Raw genomic sequence first — 13074 nt, 5'->3', positions numbered from 1 at the left:
GAAATATTGTCTTCCATCGATTTAAAACGGAAACAACACGGTATAATAATTTCCCCACCAACCATTTGTTTTCTCAGAACCCATTTTACCACCTGGTAACAATTCTTGGATAAACCAATATTTTTCAGTATAATTCACACCATAAAAATACGATTTGCCGTGCCTGTTAAACGGAAAATACAGTATATGATGTGACGACCAATGCCCGTTGTCGGTTTCCTGACCCATTTTACCATAAGGTAAAATTTCCTGAATAAACCAATATTTGTATTCGAGACAATAAAAATATTGACGGCCATGTATGGAAAATGGGAATCCAAGGGTGAAATAATCATTCCACGATCCACTATCAGTTTGCCCACCCAATTGTCCATTGGTTTCCAATTTTTTAATGAACCAAGTCCCATCGGTCAGACTAAATACATAATGCTCACCACCAACGTTAACTGGAAATATTATGGTGGGTAGCGATGGGCACTATCCTCTGTCCGTTTTGGCACTCATTACTCCGTTCGGCAAAATTTCTTGGATAAACCAATACTTGTAGTCATCGATACAGCAAATGAATTATCTGCCGTTGATGTTATATTGGAATGCCTTGGTATAATAATTTTGGAATGAACCGTGGCTCGTTTCCTCACCCATCCTTCCATTACTTCTCAATTCTTGAATGAACCAATCTCGTCCTTGTATTCCAAAAAAATGATTTTGGCCTCCAATCGTGAGTGGTAAAGAAATGTCGTGTTTTGTAGTCCAATGTCCATGTTGAGTTTCTGCACCCATTTTAATATTAATACGAGATTCGGCACAATTAATGATATCAACAGTCGTCGGAAGGAGTGCTAAAAACAGCAACATTTTTAAAACGTCTTCTCGCTAATAATAGTTCAATTCCGTCTACAAATGATTTACGTACAGACGGCGCAGTATAGAGATCGCTCCAAGACTCCAAGCGATTTCCCCTCCATACGCACGGTCACACATGAAAACGCTGCATGATTAAGAACTGCAAAACACTCCGAGAATTTTCCGGGTCTTACGTCTGTCTCGTTGACGTCGAATACGGCGGCTCTTGCGCCACCCGGGAGCAATCGGCTTATTATCTACCATTCGCCAATTATGAACCACGCATGGCTCCAACAGATGACTGATAGCAAATTTAAGAGGAAAAAGCTAACATATTAATATATTAATAATATTGCTTCAGATAGTGGTACAAAAATAATAAAATGAGCGCGCGATGGTTTTTAAACGACACTCGGCGATCGATTACGGTGGCACGTCGACAAATTTGTGTCCACACCAATTGTCTCTGCAGGCTGTCGAGTATCATCGGGTATCATCTCGGGATGTAAGCTTCTGGGGAACTGTATCAAGTTGGTTGATCCCTATCCACGTTTGCAATGGCGTAAGATACTCGGCTGAAGTAGTTCTTCACGCAGCGTGAGCAGCGTATAATATTCTTCGAATAACGCACGCAGTTTCTACCACACGCAGCTTTGTTATCCCCGAGACGTCAGGCCAATTTGGCCCAGACTTCAGCGAGCGGTTTCCGCTGCAGCTGATTTTTCGAGTCGATTCTCGTTGGCAAGTGTAACATGAAATTTATAGTTGATGAAAATAATTGTTGAATAGTCCGCTTACTACGCAGCCAAAGTCCTCTCTCACTGTAAATTCGACATCTCCATCTACAGTTTTTATAATTTTGTACAAAAGAATTTGCGAACGATAACGTGGTACGTAAAACTTTGCCCGGTGCATCTGAGATTACACCTTTGAGATGCTTGACATCTACGAATTCCACAACATCGAGGCAATTGGCGATAAAATATTTCTCGCGACAATCACAACCATCAATATCCGGTTGTCGCGTCGTTTCGTAATAATGTAATCACACGTGACTACGGCACGGCGGCGTGTAGTTATTTGACAAATTTTCGCAACTATACTGTCGAAGAAATGTTCATTTGCTCAGGAAAGTAATTACATTCACTACTTTCAGGCTTATACTATCACCGGCTTGTATTATATAATATTATGTAATGCATCCTTTTTCACTGTGCATTTATTTGACAATGAAGAAAAGTAATTACACGTATACCAGCCTTTGGCATTGTCAAGGGGGGGGGGGGGGTGTCAATCATCCCCTTCCCCCCGCAGTTGGGTCCGCAGCAGACGTTATATGTTCATACACGGAGCCAGCAAGCTCAACATTAGCCCTATCTGCATCACTCGGACGGGGCAGTTTGAACCGACGTCCTCGGGGTAGATCCAGTTTTCGTCGGTTCTGTACTGCCTCTCGATGATGTCGAAGGCTTGTTGCTGTAGGTACACACAATCAGAGTCTCATGTACTTGCTCACGAGCATAATGAACGTGCAAGGTACGCGTGTGTGTTTCCTCAACGATACCGTGGATCAGGGAGTGGCCGAAGTCTTCCTTTCTCTGGCTCCGTCTTCCGCTCATTCGCTTCTTCACACCGATCAGCGCACTTTGTGCTTCACAGCCATGATATTCCACACAGTTTGCTTCATTCCTTTTTTCGATACATTGGAAGCTACTCGGCCACTTCCATGCGCTTTAGTTTCGTAGGTACTCATAGCTAATAGCCTTAAATAATTGTCAAGGTAACGCTCTTGATGCCGATAATATTAGCCTAGGAATAATATTAAACTGTATATTTGAATGTTTGAGTTATTTTCGTTCTTCGGCAACATGGCATCTATAAAAACAATTAGTGAATTAGATTTTATTGCCTTTGACACGCCCTTCACTTGCGATATATCACGAGACTTGCAACTGTGTATAGAGATATACATATTTATGTATTGTACGCTTGGTGTTGTGACTCAATGCGAAGCACTTCATCACCTTCACGTCGAAAATATTACGTGCAATTATTTTCCTTCACGTAATTTCCACAACAATAGGTTAGTTTTGGCGAAATTTTGTGGCTATATTAAGTAACATCTTGGTTTACAGGTCACGATTGTATTTTTGTACGAGACCGCATATTGAGAGTAAAAACATTTTCTTTTCTCAGGAAGTGTCAAGACCACAAATATTTAAAAACAATTGAGGATTGATTCAGTAAATTATTGTGTAAAGTTTTGGTAATGAATCCAATCGTATTCACAAATTTGTGCATTTATTTACGGATAATGTATAGAGAATACTTCAATACTTTGGAAAAGTATTCACTGACTATCAGCTTTTCACCTCTTTTTCATTTATGAAAATCTCACCGCGCTTACTGATTTCCCACTGAGCATGGTCGACTGGACTTTATTTACAATAGTAATGTATTCAATTTCATTCCAATTAGTCACTGTAATCATTGAACCAAAAGCGGGTCAGTCAAATCGATAGTGTATTCATTCTAAAAACTATTATGCCTAGATATATAATTACAGAGTATAATATTTAGATCGGATCTATGTCATATTATATATTTGATATAATAATTAATTTAATAACGTAATATCGTATAATATATATGTATGTGTATATACATATATATATATATATATATTATTTTTCATTATATATATATATATATATATGAGTATCCACGAATGCAAATAATAATAAAAATAACAATAATAATAATAATAATAATAATTTTTCACATATAGGAACCTTACACATAATCGCCAATCACACAAAATGTATAATATCGATACACATGTATAAATTGTTGTACTATCCTTCAGATCAGAGGGACGTCGCAGAGAGAAACCTAAATCTTCAACTTTTTTCATAAATCACACCATGCTCAATATTTACAAGAATATTTACGAAATTTTACGAGCATCAACGAAATGTTTCGTGATAAATATACATAAGTAACCGTCTTTAATGAGCGGGTTTAGCCTGGAAAACCCAATAGAAGTAATACGGCCAGCATCGGATAAGACGGTTAACTGATGTGTATTCCATACTTTCCTGTCTATTGCACTAAAAAGCTGTAACGATGTACGTTTTGCTTTATTGTAGATTCTTCAGTAGTGAAAAAAGAACTACTGTACAATCGGTATAGTTGGATTCATTGTGTAAAGTTTGTTTTCAAGGCATGCTTGTACATAGGATTGGGTGTAGTAGAACAAAATAATAATTATTGTACAACGTTGGTAGTTTTGGAAATTTGCACATTAACACTTTACGTTAGGAGATGTTATTTGTCTCATGTTTTGGACTTGAGAATGTTTATCTCATAACATTTACACATTTTTTAACGTGTATTTGTTCGACGATAAACGTTATTTATATTTAGCGACATTCAACCATGTTCCCTGTTTACGAAATACTGCTTCTGACAAAAGCGGGCTGTTTACCCTAATTACTCTTAAAAGACAATATATATGTATGTATGACTATATATATATATCACATTTTTGCGACATCTGCTTTGACAACGAATGCAAATTTTAGATTTTTCCGTAGCCATGTTTTGTGAAATACGTGTGAGAAACGTTTGGCTGGGTTTTGTTTGTGGTGACGTGAATGGAAAAAACACAAAAGAAGACAAATCTTGAAAAACTGTAACTAAACAGGAAATTTAGCCGAACAAAATTAAAAAAATGATCAATGTCAAATACGAAGAAAAAATATTCCGTTATGTACACATATAGAGAGCTGCATACCTACTACGAGTTAGAATATATACATCAACAACAACAACAACAACAACAACAATTATTTGGTCATGCTATAACTGTTACGTATATAACCATCAATAAATGGTAATTTTCCTAATTATCTGGTCCTCAAGTTAAATAATTGATGCGAAAATTGACAGTATTTTTTCTCTCGTTCTCCAGTTGCATCAGCAAAGGAAATGTCACCCCGATGTATTTCATACATCGCAGCTGGACGTGAGTCGGCGACACTCGAAGAACTATCGATAACGAGTTCCGTCATTCGTGAAATTCACGCCTAGTTCATTAAAGTTGCGTCGCTCAGCCATTTTCTTCGCCACGCTTCCGCGACGAGCGTTTCTTCTATTCTCCCTGCCCTCGAGAAGCGATTCAAGATATTTCGTCACAGCGACGTTTCGCGGCGATTCGGGGCCAGCTCGCGATCGGAGAGGCGAATCCGTCTTCACATCGATTCGAGCGCCCCGCCGGCGAGCTTCGCCGCGTACAAATTCAAGCCCTGAAAGCAGTCAAAGCAGCGATCGGAATCTGGAGTGTGAGTGGAGGAATTCATCTCCGCCGCGCGATAAAAGCTCTCTCCGAGAATCAGCCAACGAGGGGGGAATCCCCTTCCGGGATCGACTCACCTTGTAGACGAAGGCGTACTGCTCCTTCGTCTGAACGGCCCCGGCCCTGTCCCTTCTGATGGTGTAAACGACCCTCGGAACGTCGACGGTCCTCGTGATCTCGTACTGCCTGATGCCGAGGTCGAGGGCAATCAGGGTGCCGGTTCGCCCGGTACCCGGACTGCAGTGGACGACTATCGGCCCGGGTGCGCCCCTCTGCAGAGCCCTGGCCTCGAGGAGGATGGCGATCAGACCAGTCGCGTCCGACGGTACGCCGTTCGTCGGCCAGAGATACCATATGTGGGAGACCTCGCGATACGTGTTGTTCTCGAGATTCTACGACGAACGGTAAGAGGAGGGCGGTGGTTACTTGGCCGGTTGGGTCGGGGGGGATCTTACCGAGCGAAAGCGAAATGATACGAGACGCGAGTAGAGAGTTTGTCAATCACCTTCAAGTGGAGCGTGGAGATCGCGTACTTCTCCTTGGCTTCGTGCTTCTTAAGAGTAACCTGGTAGTCGCCGTAAAGGCGATGGCAATCCGTTACTTCGGAGGGCGGAATGTAATCGACGCACTTTTCAACACCGTTCTCGACGATGTCGGTCAGCATTATTATCACTTTGCTCTGCTGTTCCCAGATCATCCTCCAGAAATCGGCTACCGTTGACTCGATCGGCGCCTGACATGCTATGTAGTATTTCGTGGCGTTTTTTGGTCCCTGAAATTGGCGTTATGTTTATTTTCAACTTTAATTTCATGAAGTATTCAAACCAACTCCGTGACAACTATTTTCCAAATTTCAAATTATTCCATAAAATGAAATTCTTTCAAAGTTATTATATAAATAAGATTGCGGAGTCAATGGAGAGAACCGGCAAACCTTACTTCGAACTGAAATTTGTTACTCGCAATTAGTTTCCTGCGACTACTCGCAAGCAATAATATAATTTTTCTCCAAGTGCTAATTAGCTCTGTGACTATTTGTAAAACGGATGAAGTTACTCACCCGGACATAACTGGCGTTAATATACTCCGTTAATGGTTCGTTGTTGATCTTTTGAAGTGGTACTCTGGTCTCTGGTAGAGGGACGACATTGGCGTACCTATTTTTCACCTCCGCACCGGCTGGCAATTCGTCGATTCTTGCAGACACCTGGGGAATTCCCGCAAACTCCTCGTTGATGGCATTCAAGTCGTTACAGAAGGACGATAAACCGGCGAAGTTTAACGGATGAGAGGGCGTTACGCTCTGAAAATATGCGACACATGTGTATAATGCTTGTTTTTGATTTAATGAAACAATTTTTAAACATATTTTCATTGATTCACGACATTTTGTACGAGTCACTTTTAACACGACGAATCTTTGGTTTACATCGAAAACTTTCCCCGTCGATGAACATTTCAAAGTCAGGGGATTTATATATGTTTCAAAGCAAAGTCAAACAGTCGGTCGTGACAGCACAAAGAGACCCGAAGTTGCGCCGCGTGCGAGACCACGCTTCAAAGCGGACTTTGATCTTTCCGCAGACAAAGTTGTCATCCGAAAAGAGGCTTTATAATTAGGTATCCTCTCCATTTCGAATGATGGTTCTCTAGATGCTTACTGAATCTTCGAACGCAGGGTTTCCATAGCTGCGCTTTGAGTCGCGCGTACGATCTTTTCTTCTCATGCTGTTGTAAGCCGAAACACCACCGACTCGATAAGCTTCCAACGTCAGTGGTCGACATCTTTGCACATTATTGAATCTCGTCTGTCGTTTTCTCATTATAAACTGTAATTCGATTAAATTGATTATTGATTTTGACGTACGACAAATTTCGGTAGCAGGTGTACAGTATAACTCGAAAGTAGTTGTGTGGTCTTGATTGTTTTTTGAAACAGTGATACCAACAGTGATAGGCAAGAGTCGAATTTTTAACGAGAGAATAAAAATGAAAACAGATTGAATATAACAAACTTACCAACAAACCTGCAAGCAGTACTAAGCAAATGAAAGCTACCGAAGAGACTGCAACTACTGCTATGGCATTGTTGCTTGAATTTGGATATTGTTGGGTGGTTTCGGTTATTATCGTCGTAATTAGAGTGACTGTTGTTGGAATTTCTGACGTACTCGTACTTTCTGTTGAAACGATAACTTCACCGGTTAAACCCATTGTTGTTTCTTCAATAACGGTTACAGTTACAGGCATCATTGTTGTCGTCGTCTCTTCAGGATTGTCGCTTTGTGCCGTAGTCGTTTCTTCTATCCGACCGTTGAACGTGTTTGCACGCAATGTTGGAGAAATAGTTGCATCGGTGTAAGCCTTCGTTCCTGTGGTAAAACCATTTTCAGAAACAGGCGAATTTGTCGTATTTGGGAGATCTTCATTCGTCGTGACTTCGAATTTGGTGTTGGGGGTGGTCGTGTCTGGAAAGACAATGGTAGTCGACAAATTAACGTTGTCTGGTTTGACAGTTTCAATCATTGTTGAGAGCGTCGTAGGGTTTGTGTCAGTAGAATCATCGGTTACCACTGATTCGGTTGTTTCCTGTGATACAGTTGTCGTCGAAATGTTATTAAAGACATTTGTGAAGGTGCTGATTTCTGCAGAGCTTGGAGGTTCCATTGTTTCCGAAGTCTCGTTTAGAGAATTGGTAACGGTGACATTTTCGGAGCTCGCCTCGTTATTCGGAACAGGCGTAGTGTTCGTTTCAACATCCATTAGGCTGACGAATTCGTACTGTATCGTGGTTGTTTGATTGCCTTTTAACTCTGTGATGTCTCTGGTGGTTCCATAACTCTGCGACATTGTCCGGAGATCAGATACGTTGGCAACATTCTCTTCAATTGGCCTTGTTCCATTAGATTCAAGCACTGGAATCTCGCTCGACGATTCTTGTACAACTTTCGTTGTTGTGGATGTAACCATTGGTAAAGAAGCAGTGATGCCATCTTCTGACTTTGACTCATCAGCCTCGTTCGTCGTATTCACTGGATAGGTTTCGATTGACGATGAAACTTTTTCACGCGAGAGAGGATGATCACTGAATATTTGAGTTAGGTTAAATTCGATCGGAGTTATCTTTGACTCTTCCGTTATTGTCTGGATTTCGTTGCTGGTGGAGGAGTCACTTGTCACTGTTTTTATTTTCTCGGTAAAATTTGAAACTTCGCTTCCCACATACTTAGAAGTATTTTCAACCGCTTCGTGATGGTGGATTGATTTTTTAGTAGTCGGTGTCGATGTCGAGACCGTCAGGTTATTGGTACCATTGACTTTTCCGATCACATTTTCTATATTATTCTCTGTGACCTCGTAGAGAATTGTAGAAGATCCTTCCGTAGTAACTGAAACGTTTAGATTAGTCTGAGGGACATCGTTGCCAGTCTGATTACGGTGTCTAGACTCTGAGACATTGGTTTGAGCTTCTTCCGTCACATCGGTTTCATTTTTTAACGCTGTGCTGGCAGTTGTCGGTGCTGACCAAGCCGTTACTGCTGCAGAAGTACCAAGTGTTGAATTTACTCTGAGTGAAGATCTCTTTCCGTTAACGGGCTTAAATTTCTCAATACTATTGTCGACTAGTACCGATGGCTCCGTGACTATAATTTTATCATCCGACTTCTGCCTGTCAATCGTATTCCTGTACGGTGTTATATCTTCCGTAGATACCTCGGTCTTGTTCGGTAAATCTGCAACGAGTTCGTAATTAATAGATGTACTTTCTAATGTCAAGTACGGTAATGGTTTAAGTTTGGTGGGTTTTTCCGTTGGAATGGACTTTTTGGGAGAGATTCTCATTATCGTATCAGACGTTGCCTGACCTAGGCGTGTATGATTAAAATTTTTTGAATTTTTTTTAGATACATCATTGTCACCTGAGATGGAAATCGTCCGGGCTTTGGGTTTGGAGCTTGAATAATTTGGCGTCGTATCCTCGATCGCCGTGCCGTTATTCGGATCTTCACTGATCCTCAATACAGAAGGGTAAGTAACATTTTTAAAAATCTCCACTTCTTGTTTCGGCTCAGAAGGCAGACCCTCTCCGTTGTCACCACTCGGGGTTCTGCTTTCATTCCCCCGAAACCTCTTAGTGCTGTTCTTAAAGTCTAGACGATAGTTAACGTTCGTGTCATTTATCAAAGAATGAGTTCTGTTGCCATCTGCTTTCTCGTCTTCTTCTGAATTCTCTATATCAAACTGCTCAGCGTGTTTGTGCAAATCATCCGGAACTCTTAAGCTGCTAGCGTTCAACAATGTCGAACTCGGTGTTGTGGCTTCAGCAAATTCGGAACTCGTGTGCTCATCAAAATCATCGTGTTCTTCAGTGAATTCGAATTCCTGAGGAGCAGAGTTCGTTCGTCTTTCACTACTGTTGTCCACTGCTTCGTTCGAAATTTCTTCAGTTACCTTATTAGCGGTTCTATTAGACTGTACTTGCGAACTCTCAACTTTGCTGGCTTCTCTTACACGCTCGAGGACCGTTTTTTGATTATCGCTGATTGTCAAATGCTTTTCAAAGTCAATCGTTGCTATAGTCGGTAGTGTCTCATTGTGCTGAATAGTGGTAGAACTAGACACCGTCTTTACTGTTGTTTTAGCCTCAACTCCATCAGCCTTTTCTAATGGTTCATTCACCGAAGCTTCAGCCGCTTCGGGACTACCTTCGATATTCGGTTCATCTAAATGTTTTTCGAAATATTTGTCGGGATCTTCCTTCGAAAATCCGGAGTCGTCGTTGCTTTCACTGTCATAATTAAAAAGCGAACTCTCAGCTTCCGTCTCTTCTTCAGATGGAGTATTTTCAGCTAGAGTATGTACAACAAGTACCAATATCAACCCTGAAACGAGAAAGAAATTCACAAAAATCAGTTTAACCGCCAACAAAATGGTGGTTCTCAAAACTCGGACGTTATTATAGGCGTGTGCATGTATGGTTATCTATTGATCAGTCCAACTACGTTATACGCTGCACGTTAGTCAATCCACCTCAAATATAAGAACATAGGTGAAATACGACAATAAAAAGCAATGTAGAATAAGTGTGGGTACATGAAACTTGACTGTCAGGTCTGAGATTGATATGCAGTCTAAGCACGCCCGCGGTCATTTGAAATCCTAAACGTAGATCACTGTAATAAGCGAACGTGTTACAATGCGCCAGGCCTGACAATAACAAGGTTCTTTTTCAACGAGCGCCCCTCGTTGTGAATCCTCTGGAGATTTCATACCCCCGACTAATCTCATGTGTATAGCACACGAGCTTGCCAATAGTAATTAGAAGTGGCACTACTCGAGTTGATCCTGCTGTGAGGTATCGACATCGGGATCTACAAACGAGGTACTTTTGCAGGAGTGAATCGGATCGAGCTATTCTAACTCACGACAATTTCTACAGCAGTCCGAAACTTCTCTCATCCGTGTCTCTTTTACTTTTAAATTCCCTTTGCCCCAATGATATAATTCTCGGATTAATCGTACAACGAAGGCTGATAAATTCCCGGTAATCCTGCGCATCGAGCTGGATGGAGAAAAACTCGGCAAATCGTACGTAATATGACCTCGGGTTTAACCGTTTGACGGTCCAAAGTGTGTAATTCAATTTTCAAATCACTACACATGAATGAACGGACGTCGCGGAGAAGGTTGATATTTTCGTTACTGGCCTCCGTCGAACGTCAAGTCGTCGTTATCTCAATTGCTCTAGACTGCAGCACGTTAGAGATGAGATATAGAGGCTGCTTGTTCAACTGTACTTATTTATATACATGGTGTATATATAATATAATATGTAAGTGTTGGAATATCATATGACATCTAACAAGATCTTTTCTTCAGCGACTGACCATTGTTTGAAAGGCATACCGAGGCCATTGGTCACCGACGATAACAAGAAACTGTTACTGCAGTATAGTCATAACCATGCTACACAGCAATAAACTTATTTATTTCAACAATTTGGCATTGTTCAACGCTGCAATATACGTTTGACGATATTAGACAATTGATTTTGATAAACATATGTGCCGATTGCAATACCCAAACTTATGCGCCAATAGTAGCAGGATAGATATGAAATTCAGATTCTAAATGACTCGCGTATGCAGAAATTTTCCACACAACTTGAACATTAGCGGTTTATCTTTCACACGTTTAATCAACGTTTCATGGTGTATTTTACTGTACATTATGAGTGATAATCGTGAGTTATCGGAGGCCGTATGTTGATATTGCCGATCCTCCTTCATCGTTAATCGAATTGGCAAGTCCATAATTGTACCCCGCGCCGATGGGCTTATAGGCAAAATACTTTTACGATTATTGCGGTAGGACGTGGATGGCTAGTGCCAATTATATCGTGTCATGTTGGATCTTGAAAGCGTCATCACCTCACTTCGGACTTTTAATATCGCCGGAAGCGACGACTATCTACACTCCACCGACAGAATATTCTCCTAGGAATGATACTGTTGGGTCACGCCCTGATAAACCTATTTCATACCTCATTGCCATGCGAAAGACTTTACATGTTTAGTGGATACTTCGACAAAGCATCACTTCAACGAATGAATATACAATTGAATGCTTCTGGTTCATATGATCGGCGAATAGAGGAGAAAATCATGTTGTAATGTCATAATACGTGAAGTGGATAACGAATCTGATGTCAAAAATCTCGACAATAAATAATTGAATTAATTATATGAGTTTTTTTTCGTGCTGGTGGATAGACAGCGATATTTGCAAACTTGGAAATATTATCGAAATATCGCTTTATGGCTGGATTAAAAATTGTAAGATTCTGTTTTATTGTAAACAAGTCATGACTACCTTGGTTTCATTGTTATTTACACCGTTATCTTACCTAGCCATACTCCAGACAAGGAATTTGCATTTTTGAACGCCATCTCAGCATCCGTTGAATCTTCTCAGAGAACCTGTAACATGAATTCAGATGTTTGTCTTAGATTACAAATGGATTCGTAATGTTGCAAGCATTGAATATACAAATGAACTTCCGGACGAGAGTCGGTCGTACTTATTCGTCAAAGGTTGTTCATTAAATATTAAAATTGATACATGTAACTCATTGCCTGTGCGAGATATTTATTAACGTATAACACGACATTGACTTTATAAATTATTCCATCGATCATGTATGTTCATTATTTTCCAAAAAGGAAATGAGGGTTTGGAGAAAATGATAAGAAACAAATTGCTTGTATTTTAAATTAAAACAATTTTTATTGCAATTGTGTGACAACTCGAGAAAGAAAATATGGAATTACCCTAATTAACACGCGAAAAAAGGTATATAGTAGCTTCCGGGTAAATTTAATCATCACAGATCGGTTATGCTTGATTAGTTATGATTAATTATATCCTAATTGTAACTTAATATAGCTTTTTTATAGAAGAACTTACTAAAGTCACTCACTCGTTCGTGATGATTAATTGTAATACGATGTACGGAAAAACTCAAAGTCAATTAATTTCGAACAGTCGCATTTTAATTAACTCGTGAAAATTGGTAGATGAACAATCTGACGTACATGTTGAACAGCTCTGGAGAAAGAGAGACGCTAAACGTGGTGAAAATTTTCGAGGAGTTTTAATTGACAGTTCATAAAATTGGAAGCTTCAATGTCTACTTGTACTTGGCAGGTTGTACAAAGACCCGCTTTGAGGTTAGGTCAAGCCTGAAGTGAGCTTATACTTTCGTGACCATACAACAGACTAAGCCCATATAATTAAAGCCGTCGTCGTCTGCATGGACAGGTCAGTAATACTGAAGGAAGAAATTAATATTGAAACTTGCAAGTTGTGTT

The 13074-nt window shown here is 40.3% G+C and overlaps 1 protein-coding gene across 4 annotated transcripts in view; it reads right to left on the bottom strand.

Annotated features, from left to right (window-relative positions):
* Positions 1-4461: 4461 nt before the first annotated feature.
* The window catches only part of LOC124413692 (mucin-17), a 23834-nt gene continuing 15221 nt past the window's right edge, over positions 4462-13074 (bottom strand). For 2 of the 4 annotated variants that reach the window (XM_046894440.1, XM_046894441.1), the window contains 7 exons: positions 12111-12183; positions 7223-10086; positions 6865-7032; positions 6264-6506; positions 5709-5975; positions 5281-5595; positions 4462-5153 (listed from right to left, as the gene is read on the bottom strand). In XM_046894440.1, the coding sequence (XP_046750396.1) occupies positions 5100-5153; positions 5281-5595; positions 5709-5975; positions 6264-6506; positions 6865-7032; positions 7223-10086; positions 12111-12153 (3954 nt within the window). In that variant the 5' untranslated portion in view covers positions 12154-12183 and the 3' untranslated portion in view covers positions 4462-5099. The remainder of the gene's footprint in view (positions 5154-5280; positions 5596-5708; positions 5976-6263; positions 6507-6864; positions 7033-7222; positions 10087-12110; positions 12184-13074) is intronic. The other 2 variants (XM_046894443.1, XM_046894442.1) reach the window with 2 other exon arrangements.

The sequence above is a fragment of the Diprion similis genome, chromosome 12 (genome assembly GCF_021155765.1).
Source record: "Diprion similis isolate iyDipSimi1 chromosome 12, iyDipSimi1.1, whole genome shotgun sequence".
NCBI classification, from domain to species: domain Eukaryota; kingdom Metazoa; phylum Arthropoda; class Insecta; order Hymenoptera; family Diprionidae; genus Diprion; species Diprion similis.
The sequence above is the reverse complement of the archived record's forward strand: the minus strand, read 5'-3'. Positions and strand labels throughout refer to the sequence as shown.